General features: G+C 40.2%; 1 protein-coding gene across 1 annotated transcript in view; it reads right to left on the bottom strand.

The window, feature by feature from the left end:
• Nucleotides 1-18265, bottom strand: part of WDFY4 (WDFY family member 4) — a 59309-nt gene extending 41044 nt beyond the window's left edge. Inside the window, exons 1-7 of the mRNA XM_039380252.1 lie at nucleotides 18192-18265; nucleotides 17046-17249; nucleotides 16130-16181; nucleotides 14667-14833; nucleotides 5282-5430; nucleotides 4052-4172; nucleotides 1419-1504 (exon numbers count right to left, since the gene is read on the bottom strand). Coding sequence (XP_039236186.1) covers nucleotides 1419-1504; nucleotides 4052-4172; nucleotides 5282-5430; nucleotides 14667-14833; nucleotides 16130-16181; nucleotides 17046-17249; nucleotides 18192-18254 — 842 coding nt within the window. The 5' untranslated portion in view covers nucleotides 18255-18265. The remainder of the gene's footprint in view (nucleotides 1-1418; nucleotides 1505-4051; nucleotides 4173-5281; nucleotides 5431-14666; nucleotides 14834-16129; nucleotides 16182-17045; nucleotides 17250-18191) is intronic.
• Between the last annotated feature and the right edge of the window lie 2832 nt (nucleotides 18266-21097).

Genomic DNA, 21097 nt, shown 5'->3' with positions numbered 1-21097 from the left:
TATAGGAGATATATGAAAGGTCACATTATATTTATGTAAATGTTTATTAGGATACATTACATATGTATATAACTAATATCATGTCCTCAACAACAACTTTCTTCCTGAAGGATGCCACAGCATTTCACTGAGACTCTAACCTAGAATAAAGCTGTAAGACAACACAGCAAAAGTATACATCTAGTATTAAGGAGTTACCTGTGGGCTGGATAAAAGCAGTTTCTTTCCCAAACCGGACTTTGAATTTATATATAGGGCTATGGACTTATGATCAGGTGATTTAAGGGGCTATTAAAGCCAGAGAATAAGAACCCACTCAGACATTTATTTAGGAAAAATGGCAGAAAGGAATACCAACCCACATCTCAGCCATTCCTCTTTATATTTGCTGTGGGTTTTATGATGTCAGACAAACTGTACCCTTGGAATACATAGGTTTTGTGACCTTCGGCTGAAGATCAAAACCTCATGTTGAACTGCCTTTGAAAGATTCCCCCAAGAGATACTTGTCAGAGCTCAAAGACAGCAAAGATAAAGACTAAACAAAGCAGCTGGCCCTGTGATTCTAAGTAGTCACACTATGCAGCCAATTTGGAAAGGAAGATTAAATAAATTTGCATTGACTTTTTTATGCAATACTCCTATAGGAACTGTTCAGAGATTTCGGGAGCGAAAGGAATTGCTGTGATTGTTTAGAAATTAATGGTACCAATCCTCAGTTCAGGCTGAAGCATTTACCACAGGAGAAATACTGGTATTGAAGTGTTTCTCCTGTGTAAAGGCCAGTGAATGTAATCCTGATATGATGGTTAGAACTACAGTAGAAAAAAAACATGCAAGAAAATAAAGTGCAAATTAATCACTTCATAGTCTTACATTCAAGTTCCATTTAACAAGACAAGCATATAGGGAGAAATCTTTTTTAAATAAAAATGCCATTGATAAAAGTTAAGGCCACAGCAAAGATAAAGTCAGTGTTAGAGAGGCAAAAATATTTTATTCCTGAAGAATCTAATGACACTTTTTGTGTTGGAAAAAGCAGGAAGAAATCTTCTTTCGCCCAGTACTGTGAGGTGAGGTGGAGGTGGCTCTCATCTCAGTGGGAGGAAGGAGCACAGCTACAATTGCAGTTTCCTGGGATGCAGGGTCACACAACACACCACTGGGTGCTAGAAAAGTCCTACACACGCATTAGATCCCTTGATAAATCAGTGGCTGTTTAATGCTCCAACGAATTCACAGGTCAGCAAAAGGAAAATTTCATAGCTTAAGTGTAACCCATTAAAGCCCAAGGAGCTGAAATTGAAAATAAAGCTGCTGCGGCAACACAACACAGACACTTTAGGCCAGGATAAATAGGGGTGGTAGACCAGGAGCATCACTTGGGTATTCCCATGTTATTATGAGATAGTCATTACCTTTTAAATATCTTATTTCGGTCGCTGTCGTGGAAGACAAGAAATCTGGAGTAACCATTTTTGAAGAATATTTCCAAGGCAATCTCCTGGAAAGGAGATTTACAGTGTGAAGAGCTGCAGAGCAAAGCCTAGTGCTGTAAAAAGGTCCATTATGACCTGTCCAATTCTTCAGGGTTTTAAAAAAAGGGACCTTGACTTTGTACCAAGTGTGAAGAAGTAAAGCAAAATATGTCTACTCTTCTAAATTTCTCTAACTGTAGGAACGGTCCTACTGGGTGACTAGGAGTTCAAATGCTTCTTTGAAACAAAACGAAACTCCAGATATTGGTGCCATCACTCACCTTTTCCTGCTGCTTCTGAAATATTTTTATTTTGAAATCTTGGTGTGATTAATAAGACAACAGTTTTATTAATTTCCAATTAGGTGTTAAAGATAACACAAAGAGGGGATTCTAAGTAAGAGTTTCTTATAGAAAGCAACCACACTACTTTCTAAATTAATAGAGAGCTAAAGAGAACTGCCCAAATTTCTCCTGAAAAGAAGCAGCGAAGAAGGAAGGGGAATTTATGGCATTTCTCACTGAAGCTTTGAAGAATTAAAGTTGAAAGAAAACTTCACTCTCTTTTTCCCCTGCAATGTTTCCACACATTGCTATGTTGGACATTTGAATATAATCCTATTATTTACTCAGTGAGTGGTCCTTTCCCCCCCCATATCATTCAAGTAAAACTATAAATAACATGCAGTGTCTGCGAACCCAGACATGAGTTTCAATCCAAATGTGGCAGGTGCAACACAAACCTAGAGAAACACCACAGTGGCAACTGCCTCATACATGATTCACAAATAAAGTATAAAGTAGAAAGGTAATACGAGAGCAGCTATGACAATAAACAGCTTGCAGCATTTGCCCTGAAGCTCAGCTTTCCAAACCAAGTCTGCTCAAGTGTTACCATTACAGAATTAGGCCATGTGGTTTCACAGTGCTTTGCTCTGGGCTGGGCTGTGTGCATGAAAAGCAGGAGATCAGCTCTGAGGGACAGTAGCTGCCTAAACAGCTGATCACCTGTCCTGCAGGGAAAGCATAAGGAGTCAGGTTTCCTCTTTTTCCACAATATTTTTTCAAAGAAGTTTGTGACATAGAGTCCTAGTACAAGCCTGATACAGATACTTGAGTTTTCAGTTTATTGAAACAAATAAAAAACAAAGGCCCTGGTACAAAAAAACCCAAACCAAAACAAAACCAAAAAACAACCAAACAACAAAAAAACCCCTAAAAACAAACAAAAAACCACCACCAAACAAACAAAAAACTAAAAGCCAAAACCAAACCAAACAAACGAAACAAAAACAAAACAAAACAAAACAAACAAACAAAAAACCTACCACAAACCCCCTTGAACCAACGAGCCCAGCCTTTGCCACAGGCCCATTCAAAGACTGTTTCTACTCATCTCCACTTTTCATTTTGGGTCAAACCAAACATTTCTATGTTGCATGTTTTAATAAATTCATGCATACACAGATGTGAATATGTGAGTAGTCAGCAAGTTTCCACTGGCAACTTTGTGCTATTCACGAAAGAGAAGAGGTGATGGTTCTGTTGCTCAGGCTGATCACCAGTGATGTAAGAAAATAAGCTTCTCACAGTTACTCAGAACATGACTTAACATTCCTATACATCCTTGGCGAGTGACCTAACCACTGAAATATGCTATATCCTAAAGCAAGTCTCACCTACTAAAATTGTCCATTTTACATACATAATTAAATGAAATAAAACAGGGCTGACTCATGGATGAGTGCCATACTACGTGAATAAGGCAATTATCAGCTCCATTTTCTCTAGCTTCTGAATTTTCCAGATGATTTCTTAATTCTCTGCTGAATCTCAACCTTCCAAAAATGAATTAAAAATAACAAGCAACTAGTTATGGCTGCTTCAAAACTCCATATTTTTGACAAATCTGTGAATTACTCTTTAGACTATACCAAAACCCTCTAAAGAAGTACAGGCTCTGGTGCTGCAAGAAGCTCTAGCTACAATTCTTCTGTGATTCTCATCACAGGTTCACCTAAACCAGACAAAACTAAAAGGATACCAGGCCACTGGTGATGAGTAGTTCCTGGGTATTGCACTAACAGCACAAAGGATTTGAATTCTCTGTTCTGGCTTATGTTTTTTTTTATTGAACCACATGCACAACTTGGAAGTTATTCCAAGAGGCCCAGGGTGAGTGTGTTACACATACCCATAATCCACTGATGTCATAACTACTGAAGTGTGTGGGAGATGAGTATTACTGAAAGTCATCCACTTACTGGGAGCTTCCATCAAAACACAGGAAATTGACTTCAAGTCTAATTTTCAAAAATATTGAGATAAAGTGTGAACAACACTGTTAGTCTAACAACTAATAAGCCAACCACTCCAGTGAGGGTGCTTAAACACTCTGGTGAATATAAAAAGGAGTTTGTATTACCAAAGGCTAATGGAAACAATGATGGGAGCAAAAGGATTTTGGGACTCAAGCAAAGAAGTCTCCACAGTCAGTGAAAATTGAGCTAGTAGTTTCCAGTCATTAGTGCTGTTGCAGCCTTCCCTCAAATGACTAAGCATGTCAGTTCCTACCTGCAGAAGAAACCGCATCAGATGAATCTCTTTTATATCATGATACGAATAACGGGAACACATCTGGTCTCCCACAGCATGATCTTTATGACATAAGTTGAAAATAAATGGATCACTGATGCTGGAAGAGAAAAAATATATATATAAAAAATCAAAAAAATTAATTTGAAACAAAACACACCTGAGGAGCCCTCACGAACATCCAGATCCTCCCTAAAGGAAAATACAAATATAAAGAGATAGCAAGATCAACTGGGGCATACATGAACTGAAAACAAAGCTAAATACTAAAGGTTCTCCAATTAAAGAGCCTGTGGAGGCTAAGGGCAGGTTTGGAGTTATTTTAGTGCATGCAAATAGGCAATGTTTTGCACACACTGAAGTATAAGAATCAGGGAGGGAAGGAGCTCGGTGGGAGAACTTGAAAGCCTGGGTCGAGGGCAAGTGTTATATGGACACACAGCTACTGTAAACAGCAATTACTTGGAACTAATAATCAAGCAATTAATTCATTATTATTTTAGTTGTGTATATGTATTCGAATTGCTATCTACAGCCTAGCTCACAGAAAATCCCATAGAAAAGCAACCTAAGCTTTTATCAGACCCAGTCTACTCAATCCTTAAGTCACTTGATCAGATTGACTGATATTGGACTTACTAAGATTTGGATGCAGAGCAGACAGTCAAGGAGTAAAATCACTGCGTTACCCTCTGTCCCACTGGGCTTTGCACATGAGCACAAAGTATGCACAAAGAGCTTAGTCTAACAGAGTCATTTTCAGTATTGATCGCTTTCAATAAATCATGAGCCAAAGAGTGTGCCAAATATTAATTACGATTCTCTCTTGGAGAAACAAACAAAAAACTTATGAGACAGTGAAGTTAAAGTCCGTTGTACTGACTGTTCCATATGAATAAAAGATGTGAGCCACTCAGAAAGAAACATTAACAACACTTAAAATAACTGAAAACCAGCAATGTATGTGTGAGACTGTCCGCCATCTCCATCTGTTGAAGATGGGAGTTCTCATTGCACCTCCAAAGCCTGTGCACAAGCATCTACATTAGTTATGTTAAACAATTCTTTGAACAAATAGAAAGGAGGGCAAATTTCTTGCTGTGCTACTATACTCGTTGAAATCCCCTCAAAGTCTGTGCAAATTCAAGGTATCCATGTGCCAATACTGAAGTTAACCAAGCAGATCTCTGGAAGGAAAGGATGACTCACCTGGACAAGCAGTGACGAGTACAGTAGACTTCTTCTAGAGGGGACAACACAAAGCACTCGCAGATGTAGAAGTGCTCTTTGCCAAAGAGCAACACTCCTTCCAATGCTGTATGGCCCTGCACAACTGCCACAGAGCACTTGAATGTGACCTAGTATGGATGCAAGCAGAATGAAGCCAGGAGTTGGTAACACAGGAGACAGAGACAGCAGGGAGCTAGACCCAATGATGCAGAAGAACATATGTTTGTACCAAAAGAGCTGCCATATTGTTTGGCAGGTCCATAGGGACGAGGCCACAAAATCACCACACGACTGGCGGTGCCTGCTTCTGTGGTACTAGTAGTGGGAAGGTCTGATGCACTTTTCCACAGTTTCCTGTTCCTTACCCATCTCTCTGTAGTTATAGTTAGCAACATCACTACAGAACATGAAGAACTCGCAAACATTGCAGGAGTTAGCACTGCAAAACTTTGTTAGAGAGCATTACTACTCAGGCAGGGTGTTGAAGTACTGAGGAAAGAAGTGACTAACACAGCATCATACAGAATAACAGTGACATATGATAAGTATATATGTATTTCGAATAGAGAGAAAAGGCAAACATTTTCATTTAGATCCCAGTGAAAAAATCCTGCAAACGTGCAGGGAGAATGAGCAAGGAAACAATCTAGTTCTCTGGGTATCTATCTCACCAAGGCCAGCTGAATAAGCATAGATTGAAATCCTCAGTAACACAAAACTCCTTGAATTGGCACTTTTCCTTCTTGTATTATACAGAAGGCCAATCAAAATATATGAATCTATCGTTTTAGTTGTCTTAAAGATTTAGATAAACATTCTGGAATACTTTAAAAAATCTCCCTTTGCATCTCACTTTCTTGCATTTACTCCTGAGTAAATTAACTTGGCCCTTAAAATAGAGGAATTTCTAAAACACAATTTAGAAGCATTAGGAATTTTTCAACCAAGTAGTTCTTCTGTCATGTATGCCAGTTCATGGAATTGACTGATTTTCATAAAGAAAAGAAAGTCTTTTTTCTGGAACAGTTTCTATGGCTGAGAGATGGTGCAAAAAATAAACAGAACAATACAGGGACCAGAAAAATCCAACCATCCGGAAAATTGTGTGGGCTGTAGGAAATTTAAAAGTTGTGACTTTAAATCAAGCAGTAATTAATTCCAAAGAATTTCCCTTACATTTAGAGGCATGAAGTTCCTTATTTTTCTTGTCTGTTGATACAATATTCTACATATACTCAGCTCCAAAAGCACAGTCCACTGGTTATCACAGTCAACTGTGAGGATCAAGGTCAACTCACTGTTGTGGCCAGTTTCAACCAGAACTGTCAACCAGTGTCTCCTACATTCACAGGGTAGGAGGCAGGAGCTAATCATCAGTCTGTTAGCCCAGTCTGAAGCACCTTCTATTTGCAAAAACCCCTTCAAACATTCATTCTACAACAAAACACTAATGCTTCCAAAATCTTAAAACACTAATACTACCTTCCATACTAAGAAAACTATTCACTGCTGAGCTCTCCCTGTAAATTAACACAATCCTGAACTGCATACAATCCAGAAATGAGTATAAAATTTTGCAAGCTGAGTCCATCTGAAAATGCAAGGACCAGAGGGCTGCATATGGAGGAGTCAGAGAGGAAGAAATTTCTTGGTTCAGAAATCTAGTGCAACGTTCTTAAGAGAACAGATTAACAAGTATGAGAAATATGACAAAGTCAGTTTTTCTCTTAAGATCTCAATGATCTTATCTCTACCAAACTTTGTAAGAAAAAGGGTGCTGCATTATTTTTTGTGCATGCCCAGAAATGGCATTGGTTTTACTAGACCATGTGAAGTCTACACGATGATATGTAGAGTAAGTATGGTTCTCCTTTGCTCTCTGCCTTTGTTCCTAACCTCACTATTTCTGCAAACAAATCTACAGCCTTCCTTGCCTCCATCCCAAAATGCACATAAGCTAGCTCAGGTCAGCTGAAATGGGCCTGCACTGATACATAAACTTTCAGTCTTTGATGCCAGAAAAACATAAATAGTAAATATATAAATAAATGAAATAAAACCTTGTTTCTACGTTTAAATATTTTTACTGCAAAGCAATTATTTTACCAACAAAATGGAGTGGTTCATTGTGAAATCACTTAGTGGGCACAGAAAATTGTTTTCTTCATTCTGGGTTTAAAAAAAACAGCCCTGGAAGATTTCTGTGGATAATTTTTGATGAAAATCCCTTCAATTTTTTTCCCCTATGAATAATTTTTAAGAGGAAGGTAGAATTTTTCCATCACCTCTCATGCAGATCCCACAGTAATGCCTGTTTCTGTGGGGATATGCCAACCACAGAACTCTCTGGGTTGGAGTGCCTGCCATTATGTGTTTAGAGACATATGCTTGCACTGAGAATACTGGGGAATTCTGCTCACATTAGCAAACCGCAGGGTTTTCTGAAGTAATTAAATAGCAGAAAGATCACTTCTTCCCAAAAGGAAGGTAACTGAATATTGAAACATCAGGCAGTTGTATAAAATAGCTACATGGACACAAAGTTGAAATCTTTGAAAGGCTTCTAAGAAATCCCCTTCATCAGACCCAGAGATCATGTGTGTGGTTTTAGGATCACTAATATGGTCTGGCAAAAATAATCACTTTGTTATTCCACCAAAGGCAGGACCAGGGTACATTAGCAGACCTTGAGAGAGGAGAGAGCATGAACCTCTCTTTCTCAAACCTTAAACTCTAAGCCCCAGTACATTCTGTCTCCTGTACTATCCAACCAGTAACAGTCATTTGTATCAATTCCATTTCTTCAATTTGACATTATTTCTTCAAATTTATATTATTATTAAATACATCTGTACTATTAGAAATACTTGAGCTGAGTAAATATTTTTCATTTTGGGGAACATGACTCATTTTATTGCAGGTGAGTAAGAAAGATCTGACAAAGAGTTCTACTAGAGAATCTCCATCAGAACAATCCTGTACCTACAAGTCTTCTACCTTCAGTCTTGCATTGAAACACCAAGCAGTTTGAAATTATCATAAATTAGGTAAAAACTTCCATTTTCTGTCAAAATGGATCACAATCCAGTCCACAAGCTACTAGAATCATTAATCAGTGAAGCAAACATGACATAAAATAATTGAATAATTACCTTCTAAGGTATTGCCCAAAGCCCTGCATCTCTTGATTGCTCTGTTCATTCAGATGTACAGGAGAATTAAAGCTAAAGGCATAGGTTTTTCTCTTATTTTTCAGAAGACCTGTTTCTAAGTGTTCTAGTTGCATTTAAGCCAACAGCCATAAAAGCATATTCTACTCTGGAGTTCAAGAGCCAGATTTCTAAAAGAATTACATGCCTGAAGATGCAAACAGTCTTGATACAGTTTCCAAAAACACAATAGGGGTTAACCATCTATTCCTACAGGCTCTACCAGTGTTAGCATGGTCCCTCCCAGGAAAAATACAGGAATGCAAGGAAATTAAAGTCACAAAACCACGTCTCTGGAACACACCCATGCAATCTCTTGAGTATAGCATTTTTATTGAATAAGTACAAAAGAATGGCTACTCCAAGTCAGTTCAGAGGTCCACCTAAACAATTCTCCTGTATCTTCTAACAGAGCCTTATGGAAAGAGTATAAGAAATGTGCTTGGCATGGGCTGATTCTTGATCTTCATATGCCTTCTAAGCAATCAGTGGCTTAGGGATTTACTGAATCCCCTTCCTCCTGCTCATTGCCATCTCTCATGTTTACCTATAAACACTCACAGCTTGCTCTAATCACTTGCTCAGCAAAAGCTACAAAAACTTTGCATGATACACATAAAAACAATGCATTCAGGTAGCACTGTATCAGGAATCACAGAGATGAAACCTGTGCTTATGTACTCTTTCTGCCCTTTCTATTTTTTATAAAGAGGAATCACAGGGTGCATCAGCTACAAAGGTCCTATCAGTAAAGTAGGGTAAATGTTATTTAGGGCCACAGAGTTTAAAATTACTAAGAGTACATGAAATCAAATACGTTGCTTTCACACTTTTTGCTAGGGAAACAGATATGTGTTGCCATGGTAAGAGAGAGCAATACAGGTCCACCTCTCTGTGCCACTGACAAGACCTTTCCTGCAATGATTGTTAGGTTGCTTGTTGCTGAAGTCTCATCTTACTTTGAAACCGTCACACACGCGCCTCATTAATCACAGCTTAAGAATACATGACAGGTTGCTTCATTCCCTCCAGCTGCTCAGTAGAGCAGTTTCCAAAAGAAACTAAATCAGCTTGGCCTAGTCTTTAGTGGTAGGGGCTGTAGGCTTGTGTTTGGTCACATCAGAACTGTTACAAACAGTGGATCCAACTTCTTCTGCTCAGACTTCAGTGAAACCACTGCTATCTCTAGAAAGCAAGCCTTGTGGTCACACCTTTGCTTTAGAAGATCCAGGGCACGTTCCTTTTTTGGTGTAATCACCACTCACCCTCCCTCCCTCACTCCACTGCAGCAAAAACCACTTCTTTTGTATGCACTTCTCAGGTTTTAACAACTTCCCAAATGCTGCAAGGAAAGAATATCACACATTTGGGGAAAAGGGAGGGTGGCAGAAGAAAGTTCTGTTCTTGTAGATGGTTGTGGGCACTGGGACTGCTCTTTGTCCTTGCTTTCTGTGATGAAAGCTGCCATCTGTCCCAACCCATCACCAGTCTAAAAAGCTGGCATCTCTTGGCTGATGATAGCATCTGGAAGACAGTTCTGATAGGATTGTGCTCATACCTCTTGTACACCCAGACATCTCTGTCTCACTCCAGGCTCCTCTCAAACAGAAAATGCTGCCAAAAACTAACATGAGCCCTTAAATTTCCCCATAGGGTTGGTTCATTCAAGTTCATGCCCTTCCCAGTGCTTCAAGAATAATCACAGCAAAGTCTGCCTGCTCCTTGACTTGATGCATCATTCTATGGAAAAAAGCTGTTAGGGAATCAGCTCTGTCTGCTGGAGGGCCCTGGTGCTTGTCAGGTGCTCTGCAGAGATCCAGAGAGCAGCTACAGCCTTAAAATTGAAAGATGTTTTTCATCAAGGTGAACATTAAAAAAAAAAACAAACAAACCCAGAAGCAGATATAAAGGTAGAATGCTAGGAACACCAAGTAGTATTGTGAAGGGGCACATCCAGAAGATCAGAGATCTGGTTAAAGATATTCTGATGGGGGGTTTTGTGACATTCACGGCATGAGTCACACCCTGTCTTTTGCATGTAGCTGTAAAGTTGTTCACTGAGCTGAGGTAGGGCTGGAGGAGCATGGGCTGGGGAAGGAGCTCCCAGCAGCCTCTCCACTGCTGCAGAAACCCAGGTAGAGCAAGTCAGACAAGTAATGATCAGCAACACTTAGTCCTTCTTCAGACACTCCCATCTGAACACAGAGCTTCACACTGAAAATGCTTATTACTGCTTAGCACCCCTTCCTGCAGTGGGGTAGCCATTACTATCTCTGGGCCTGCAGCAGCAAAGGAAGAGAAGAAGGTGAGGCACAGAAAATGGAAATGCCAAGAACTTGGCCACCCAATCCTCTCCTTTGACCACAGTAGCTGCTCCCTGTTCACACTGCACATCAGCACACTAAGGTTCTTTACTGCCGCATCCGCACAGTGGGATGAAGTGTAACAGTGTTCCCATGAAAACGGGCCCTTCTTAATGTTTTGTTTCACTTTCTACAGTTTCCTGAGGAGGCGAACTGGAGAGGGAGGTGCTGCTCTCTTCTCTTTTGTACCCAGCGATGGGATGCATGGGAATGGTTCAAAGCTGCACCAGGGTAGGTTTAGGCTGCACATGAGGAAGCATTTCTTTATGAAGAGGGTGGTCGAACACTGGAACAGGATTCCTTGAGGTGGTTTCTGCCCCAACCCCATCAATGTTTTGGTGTTTCGACGACACCCCTATAACATGCTTTAGCTTTTGGTCATTCCTGCAGTGGTCAAGCAGATGGACTTGATGATCATTGTAGGTCCCTTTCAACTGAAATATTCTATTCACAGCTGTCAGGTATGTACAATCCCCCTAAAAACACTGGCTCCACCAAGTGGATGCAGAGCTGCTGCACCATTCTGCCAGTCCTAGATGCTGCACTTTACAGCTGTTCCCTCTTTCCATTGAGTCTGTTCTTTAATCAACACCTCTCTCCACACCACGGATCCCAATCCCTCTGATTTAGGCTAGTCCCTTCTATCACTGTTCTTGTTATCCCCTGTGCTCTCTCCAGCCCCTCCTCAAAGCAAAGGCATTCTGCCCAGATTTCTGCCAGGCTGTGCCCGCTTGTTAACTTCAGATTCATTTCCTCAGCTGCTTGGATTTCTTACGGTCTCAAATGACTTCCATGCACACAAACATTTACCTTTCTCCAAAATTCAGAATTTCTACACTAAAACCATTCCCTGAGCTTTCCAACACTTTCTTCACTTATTACACAGTAAACACACATTACCAATTTCGCAGGACTACCTTAGGATCGTAAAGATAAGGGAGGCAATCTTACAGTTGGTGCTCAGATTGCAGATACAGGAATCCAATCTCCTTGTCTCTGCTGGTAAGGTAGGGTCATTTTAAAGGTTGGTGCTCTGCCTTTTGGTAAGCAAGTTGATAGATTAGGTCAGAATAGGTTCCTATTTGCATTTCTCTTGCAAAATTCTGCTGCACTACATGTTGTGTAACATCATCCACATCTCCTCCCGTGACTATGCCGCACATAGTCTCAGTATACCTGTACACGCTAAAACCTCAGTGGAGCCTCAGCAAAATGTATAATCAAGTAACCAGAGTGTGACAGTTCAGTAACTTCTGAGAGAACAACCCTGACAGCAACACCCTTAAATCTGCACCTACAGTCTGATATATTCACCTAGTGAATTACACACATTAACTTGAGTGCAGGAAAAAACCTCCACCTTGTGCTTTGGGCATGTATACATAGATACTGTAACTACAGCACCAGTTCCAAACATTCATCAGTGAAGTGACTCAATTTCCAGATTTGAGTTCAAAGTCACATTTGTCCCAAGCACTCCAAGAGCAGTTCTTTTGCCCAGCTTTCATAGGTGGTCCCTGCTGAGGCCATCTGTAAGGGTGATGAAGCAATAAAGTATCTCAGCTACCAGCCCACCATCCTCCTTTAATCTGAAAAACTGTCCTGACCCTCCATCCTGTCTGCATTTCTCTGTGGGTAGTTTATTGCATAAAAAAAAGCCAACAAAAAAGAGACATATCTAAAGGCTTAACTTTGCATAGTCTGGGTGCTGTTCAAACATAGAGAATTTGACTGCTCCCTCACATCTCCACTCTCAGGGACTAACCACTCAGCAGCTTCCTTTAGCCTGTACTTAAACTATATCAATTTGCTTTTTTTTTTATACTCACGTTCTCTTGCATTCCAAGTGGCAAACTTATCTTGTTTAAATACTTAAGATTATTTTCACAGGAATGCCTATAAATGTTTTCTATTCCATTTTTCAAGTAAGATAAAAGAGTAGTGATATTAGCATAGCAATACCCCACCTGCACTCATATTCTCCTGATTTAACTTGCTGAAGAACAGAATCTGAACTAAAAGACAACATCAATATCATTTGATCTGCTGCTTCTGCAAAAAGAAATCTCACATATCTGAATATATACAAAAGTATCTGTTTAATGGTAATGCAAAAAAATAGCACTGGGTGACATTATAAAACAATGACCACTTTCCAGACATGAGCTATCCCTGTGTTCCAGAAATCCATCCCATATCTGCCAAAGCATCACAGTGACTTTTCTGTGCAGTGCAGGAGGTAAGATGGCTCCAGTTGCCTGCTTTAAGTGCAAACAGCTCAGGAGGCAGCCATTGACAAGGCAGGACAGCGGTGCACTAAGTGAGCACAGGACAGCTAATGTCACCCCCCGCTGCTTTTGTTAATACTTCTGTCAGCTCAGCAACGCCGCGACTGCTGCTGGAAAAAAAACATGCCTGGCATTTCTGATGGCTTCCTGCGGAGTTACATGGAGAAGAGACAGACAGCCTGAAGGCTCAAAATGAGATCAGTGCATGGAAAACATGCCTCGCATTTTCATGCCTGTCTCCTTCTGCTGGGGAGAGGCATGGGGGGGAAGGGACAAAAGGAGGAGGGGAAGGTAAATGAATTATGTTACATAAACAGACTGCACCAACAGCTCTGATAGCATGAGGAAGTCATCATGTTAGAGAGCATGAATGCGACCCCTGGCCACTGGCAAAGCATCAAGAAAATTTGGTGATGGTATTGAGAAATAAAATAGCTATTTCTATATCTATGTACAACTATCACAGCACTGTGATGACTGGGTTTAAATACTGAAAGTCTGACCCTTGGCTTCCACCATGGGATGCTAACTCTTGGGCCAGTGGGGGAATGATGTCACTGAAAAAAACAGGTACACTGCAAAAGATGAGGGAATGAGGTCATGTCTACTCCTCATGACAAAATCTCCCCAGTCTTGTGGCAAATGGCTCTGTGCAGTGCATATCCAACATCAAAGATTTGATCTGGAGTCACCATGGTGGGGACTATGCTGAAAGCAAAGGGCAGGATGCTGGCTTTTGAGTAAAGAGGTTAAATTGACAACATCAAAGTTACCATCTTCCTAAGAGTCACCCCTATTTACTCCACAACTCATGTCTTCCCCCAGTGTTTCTGAACCTGCCTCTTCCTTATGTTGGGAAGAAACCTAAGAGAAGGGCATCCAGTCCAGTGCAGGAACAAAGAGGGAACAGCAATGTTTTGACAAGATGACACATGATGGAAGTACCAAAGAGGAAGCAGGGAAAATCTTAGAGAAAAGAATCTGTCCAGTTCTCATGGGGAGACAGGAAAAAAAGTAGGATACGTACAGGGAGGAAGAAAACGTTTTCTGGTATTCATCAGGAAGAGATGTGAACGAACTATCAACCTATACAAAATTGGCACACTCTTCCAGAGATAGTAAATACATTTGATCAAGGCACTGCTCTGAGTATGAGTAAAGGTGGGGGAGCAGGACAGGAATTCTCAGGGTCCCATAATTTGCCATGCCTTAGGCAAATTCAGACAATACCATCCCATAAGAGACTATCTTGGCTGCTATGCCCAAATTTTTTTGTGTTACTTCAAAAAGTTAATGTTTATTGCTCTTCAAGAAAAGTCTACATAGGAGTTCATACAGAGGCTGGAAAACTGTAATTGCTGTAAGGAAACAGATAGTGATGATATCTACTGTAGCCTGAATGCACCTGAACCCCAAACTGAAAAGAAGAGATAGGCCTTCACATGCAATTCAGCCTCTAAAATGCCATCTCCCCAGAGAAAATTTTCTAGTTCATCTTTCATACCTTTTCACTCTCTGCAAACTCCTGCAATATAATTTGTCTCTCCACACACAGTTCCAAGAAGTCTTCTGAATGGAAACTTTCATGTAGAGCAGGGAAGAATGTTAGTTGGTTACAATCCAATCCCTTCTTATCCATCTCTCTTTCTTCTCCATTTAACGTCAGGTCTCCTGCACCAGTATAAAAGAGATTGCAGTTTTAGTGGCAGCTGGATGACACCAGAAGCATTTGCAATTGGACTTTCGCCCAATCTATTCTACTTTGGGAAATACCATTATTTATCTGCAAAAAACAGGGAGGAGAGAAGTAAAATCTGTGACTGCTGAAGAAGGATGCTTAGTTCAGGGAACGAAAGACAGATACATGCAGTCAGTCATAATTCAGACTAAATTCCTATAATCACAGAAGATTAGGGAATTAGGAAAAATTTAAAATGGTAGTCTTCTGGGAACACACACTGAGCAAGCTCTTAAGAAAACCCAAGGAGAGACAATCCACTTACATCTTGCCCAAGCTGTGTCCCAAGTTTTGCATATTCATGGAGTCCATACAGTTAGGAAAGGCATGATGAGCCTTCTTATTGAGGCAGACTGTAACCCCTTTCATGCAGAAACTCCTTCGTTGGAGTCTGTAACTATGACCTCCACTCTCACTTGTTTTCTAGGCCCTATCACACTGAAAAGTGTACAGCACTACTGCATGTTTCCAACAGTGTACATTAGAATCTTGACTTGGAGCAGTTGTACATGTGGCTGAAATCCACAGCCACAGACTGACATTTCCAAACTACAGTTCTTTCTCAATTACATTTTTTTGCCCTTTCTGAAAAACTTTTGACTTCTGTACCACATTTCAGTCCCCTCACCGCCCCTCTGCTTTTTATGTCTATGTAACAGAAAATCTGGCCTTGAAAAATTAAAAATGTTGAGAAAATAATAAGATTTTGAAAAATCTGGTTCTATTTTGAACAGTTTGGCATGTTAACATTCTTGTTGATTTCCTTCCACTCTTCATTATTTTGTACACATTTTTGGAAAGTTACAATTCCTATTACCACTTCTCTGTGCCATCTATAACCTGGTTTAAAATACTGTTTCAGAGGTAGAACCATAGTGTCTACTAAAAGCAGGGGAAAAGGCTGCACTTTTCCTTCTGATTTTAAGCAACTGGGAGCTTTCAAGGTGCCCAAGAGTGCCCAAAGCTTTCATTTCAAGATAGCTTTTTTGCTGTAGATCTTTCAGATGGCAAAATGAGAGCAGCAAATTCTGAAGACAGTTTTTATATTACCTCTAACAATTGCATCAGCTTTTCCCCAGAAGTTACAGTGACTTTTTAGCCCAGAGCACTGACATTAAGTTTTTTTCACTGTATTAAATTCTGTCCTAGAACTCCATACACTAATTCCAATTATCTTTGACTGTTTGGGTTCACCCTCTTCATGATGTAATTTAGCCCTAAAAGATTACCTGGATTCACTTCAGCAGGGGAGGTTGTTTCATTTCTGTTTGCTAGGAGAACCTGGAAAGAGACTAGGTATGACCAGAGTAGAATATGCAGACAGGTGAACATAACTCAAAACTGTTTTGCAGAGAAAAACACAGATTAGAACTATGTTGCAAATAAATACCTTCAAAATTCAATTAAACTCGGAAAGGAACCCAAAGGAACAAATGTCAACAATTAAGCAAAAAGACTATTGTCTCTTCAAAGAAGACCCTGCGTGAGGCCAGTTATAGGATAAAAATCATACCACTCTACAGGAAACTGTGAGAATCCAAGCTTTACATAAAAGCTGCAAATGTCCTAGATATGGGAACCTCATTCTGAAATGCTTCAGTTTCTGGTTGATAGTATTGGCACTTGGAGATTAGAAAGACAGACAACAGTACATACCCCACATATACAATTCAATGTTTAGTTTAAACTACTCTAATTCCCCTTTTGATCATTCACCAGTTCTAGCAGCCCTGATAAGCACAAGACTAACAGGACAGTGCAGCCTTCTAACTGGACTTTGTTGCATACATTGGGAAGCACTACATCCTTGAGATACTACAAGCAGAAAAGTATGGACAGGTTATACTGTCCTCAGTCTGGGGAGATTGTATACAAGAAAAGAGGGAAAATCATTCTGTTGCTGTTAAACACATTGCAGCCTCTCTTGCCTCTCTTATCTTCTTAAAACCAGACCCCTTCAGTGGGTTCTCTATGCATGGCACCGCATATTGATGAGTCAGGTGATAAGAACCAGAGGAAAGAGATGCACATATTTGTCAAAGGTTGGACTCCATGATCTTGGAGGTCTTTTCCCACCTTAATGACTTTGTGATTCTATAAAGTCACCAGCCCAGAAATTGTGCACCTCTTGCAAAAGCTTTCTACCTCACTCTTCATTCTCATCATTGCTGCTCGAGTGTTCACATCTTGAATCCTCCTCCTCATTCGTGAAGGCCCCTCATAACGATCCAGAATCCATCGTGGCTCCGAGGATCGTGATGCATCTCTCCATGGGCCCCTTCTGTAGAAAAGTTGCTCCTCAAGTATCATCCAGTCCTTGGCTGCTTTGCTGTAACCACACTGCTGCATCTGCGGGACAGAACCACTTTGTGCCATGTTTTGAACACTTCCCTCCCCTCAACCAGCAGTGGCACCACCCCAGTGATTCAAAGGGATGTGCCCAACCTACCAGATGGGATAAATGCAGAGGGAACACTGCAGTTCTGGCAAACACAAGCCCAACTGACCACTGGAAGTGTGCTGCAGGAGATTTTGCTACTCAAACCAGTGATAGTTGGACTAGAAGATACGGTGACAAATATACAAGCATGTCACAAACTTGCAAATGGCTGCTTTCATTAGATTTCCAACTCGAAAACAGTGAGCCAGAAGAACTGTATCACAGAGGTTTTATTCACTTCATTTTTTTTCTGGCAAATGTGTCTGTCAAATGGCAACAATCATGCTCGCTGAAAACACAGTCTGAATGTCTCAGTCAGAAGTAACTGTGCTCCCTCCCAGCTAGGCATAAAATTAATTATTTCTACTTAGTAGGTGTGTTCAGGGAGTTGGGGGGCACTAAAATATCAATTTAAAGGAGAGAAGAAGTGAGATTTTCAAAGAAGGAAAAACTTGTTGGTCTCTGATGGCCAATCCTGAAACAGAAACATACCTGTGACATTTTACTGTCTGTAAGCTTGAGATCTCTTTGAAAAGCTTTACTGGCTGCTAAGATAAAAAAAAAAAGTGATAGTCCTCACTTTCATTGCTGCCACTGTGAGAGTGGAATAATTCATTAAAAAAAAAAAGAAAAAAGGCTCCTGAAAATAAAGTGGGTAATCCAATTGCTGAGTGATGCTGTCTGTATCACTCTTCAGTGGTAATGTCAGGGATGGAGTATCGTCTCATCAACTCTCAGCAATTCTTTATACATACTACTCCTCTCACTTCTAAAATGCCTGATTTCACAGGGTAGTCCAAGAGCAACCTTTCAACAACAGAAAGCTGTTGCACAATATTCCTGTTCTTTACCTGTATGTGGTTCTTGTACAAAGAGGCATACAGCTCCTGTCCAATTCTCCGGTACCGTTCCATACATGACACAAATCCCTAAAAGAAACATCAGAACACATGGCACCAAGTTGCTGCAGGTATAAATTCTGTGAGGGACAGAAGCAGGCATTAGTTGCTCTGCCTTTTACAAGAACAAGTAGGAAATATGGCCTGTGTCTGCAATTTTGGTGGCTCTCCAGACAGTACAATGATGACACAATCATCTGAGAGCAAGTTACACACTTACAATGTAGTCATGATCTTAACAAGGGTCATTAGTAGAACTACTAAGAAAACAGCAAATAAAATTTAAGGCTTCTTCTTTTGAAGCTGACTTAGTACTGCAAGTAGCATAAAAGACATTTATCTGTTGTAGAGACCTTGACTGAAGTAAGGATCTATAGTGATCCACCTGATCCTTTCTGCATAAACAGAAAATGCTAACAAAGGTATGGTCTAGATCTCCTTTTCTAAAACAGAAGACTTGGTGTATAAATACACTATTTAATGGGATTGTGATGCAAAGATATGTGAGCTAGCTCTAGAACTGGAAACTTTGAGAGTTGTGCTAGTGCAAGACAACACCCGTAATAACTGCCTCTGCTGCTCTATGCTACTACAGACATTTTTGTTTCCTGATCAGAAGGACAAAGCATATGGAATGGCTGTGTGTATAGCTGAAGCATTAAACAACTGCCAAGTAAGCTACTGGCTTGTTTCATCTTATTGCATGAAGATAACTGAAGAACCAATATAGAACTCTGTTTTAAAAGGCTGTCCAACACTCATGGGACTGTTTGAGTCTTGTAACTCTAACTTTTCTAAGCAAATGCAAGAATAGCTGCTCCAGCTGTTCCTCTCCTTGCTCATTATCTCTTGGTGTAACTGCTGACAAGTGGCCACCTGGGAAGAGTTCAGCATCACAACCTTCTTAATAACAATCACAGGTAAAAATTCTCCTGTTTGACCGTGTATTTCCCAGAAAAAGATTCTAACTATCCTATTACAACTACATGCTGCTGTGTCTGATCTGGGCAAACTTGCTTTAAAATTTTTCAAATAAAAGCTCTCTGAAAGAGCAACTTCTTTTTCCCCTTAAGTCAGTGGTACAACACATCAGGACCTCACTCAGGATAATGCTCCTAATCACTACTGAAAGAAGCAGAATCCCCAGAATTCCCACAGTATCAAAATAAACTAGAAATATCTGTTCCATGTGCCAGCCAAATATGTTGGAAAGATGCAGGCTTACTTGAACATGATTCTGAAGTCAATATAAGATTCTTCAGCCTTCCCAGAAACTTTCACAAGGTACACCAAAGCCATGAAATTAAAAAACAGGATTACAGAAAGTAGCAAAAGTGTTCTTTGATAAATTGATAAATTGATCTGTCCTTTGATAAATTCCTAAGGATTAGAGGTGGCAGAGAAGGCAGAAGCTGTTCAGAGATTGTATAGGAGAGATGAGAGTGCCCCCAGCACCATCTGAAGATTCTCATGACCACCTGAGCTTCCCTGACAAAGGTGAGATTTCTGTGAGTCACAGCATGAGGCTAAACTGGCTGTCAAAGTCCTGGCCTCTCACTACCTAAAGCCTCGGATCAGGTGGGTAATTTTTAAATGCATGGACTCTGTGCCCCACTGGCGGTGATTCCTCACAGCAAACTGTCTAGCTGCTGCTTGCACTGTGCTATAATTAAGTTAACATACAAGGTCTGTGTGGTGTGCTGATCACTGCTGGCTGCCAGCCAGGTCTGTACCCCTGCCGCGAAGTCACATTTATTGGTGTTTCCCTGCAGGAAGCTCCTGTTTTACACTGATGAAAGTCATTATATTTTTGTTTGTTTAAAGCATCATTAAACCTGTAATCACAGTTGTGGCCTCACAAAACTATTCCATAATTCATATAAAACTCCCATAAAGCCTGACCTAGAAAGCAACAGCATCTCTGCTGTTAAGACAGGCTCAGTACAGGAGAAGAGCTGAGATCAGTTGCATGTGGACATAGGGCAAAAGCCATTCAGAGTAGACAGCCAATGCCTCCAAGTATTAATAACCATTTTAGATACTCACAGGCCACTCAAGCCAAGTCAGTGCTCTACTGGAAGCTGTTTCAAAGGTGCTCATAATCTATATTTCACTCATGGTCACCGTTCAGACCCCTAAGGTCAAAGCCCACATTGCAAAGATTCTCACTGACCCAACTCCTAGCCTTTGAAACATATGAAGGGTCCTAAGAAGGAAAAATTCTGCTAGCCACATCTGGTCAACTGAAGACTATCCAGTTTGGTTTCCAAATGACCTACAGCTAGCCATCTTCAAACAGATGAATATGTCCCTATTGATCATCCCCACAGGAAAACCATTTGGCTGTAAAATGAAATGAACAGTTAAAAAAATTGGAGATGATTGGGAAAAAAAACCTACATAAGCCAAACCAACCAACAAAACCAAAACCTGAAAAAGATACTCAATAAACATGGAGAATATAGACCAGACTATTATTTATTAAGTGTTCAGTTAAAACAATTACACTATAACTCTTAATGAACAACTAGTGCAAACAAATTTCTAACAATTAAACAGATTCCATTAAAAAATGTAGGTGTTTATCCTTTAAAATGGCAACTCTTTATGCAGTAGATTAAATACAACAGTGTCACAGTGTAGTATTTTAAACAAGAACAATATACCAGCTTTGGTAATTGTTAATGTAGTGTTACATAAAGTTTGAGTTCCATATGCAGAAAACAGGTGTAAATATAAGAAATATAATGTGCATTTTAGGGAAGGGCATACTAAAAGGCCATATTGATCAATCCTTTCCTAAAAATCTGAGTATGAAACCATGCTTTAAGTCTTTTTTTATACAGATTTCTCTACTT

This window comes from Pipra filicauda, unplaced genomic scaffold (assembly GCF_003945595.2).
Source record: "Pipra filicauda isolate LSUMZ 115617 unplaced genomic scaffold, ASM394559v2 scaffold190_size1978887_pilon, whole genome shotgun sequence".
In the NCBI taxonomy this organism is placed as follows: domain Eukaryota; kingdom Metazoa; phylum Chordata; class Aves; order Passeriformes; family Pipridae; genus Pipra; species Pipra filicauda.
This window is presented reverse-complemented; position numbering and strand designations above follow the sequence as displayed.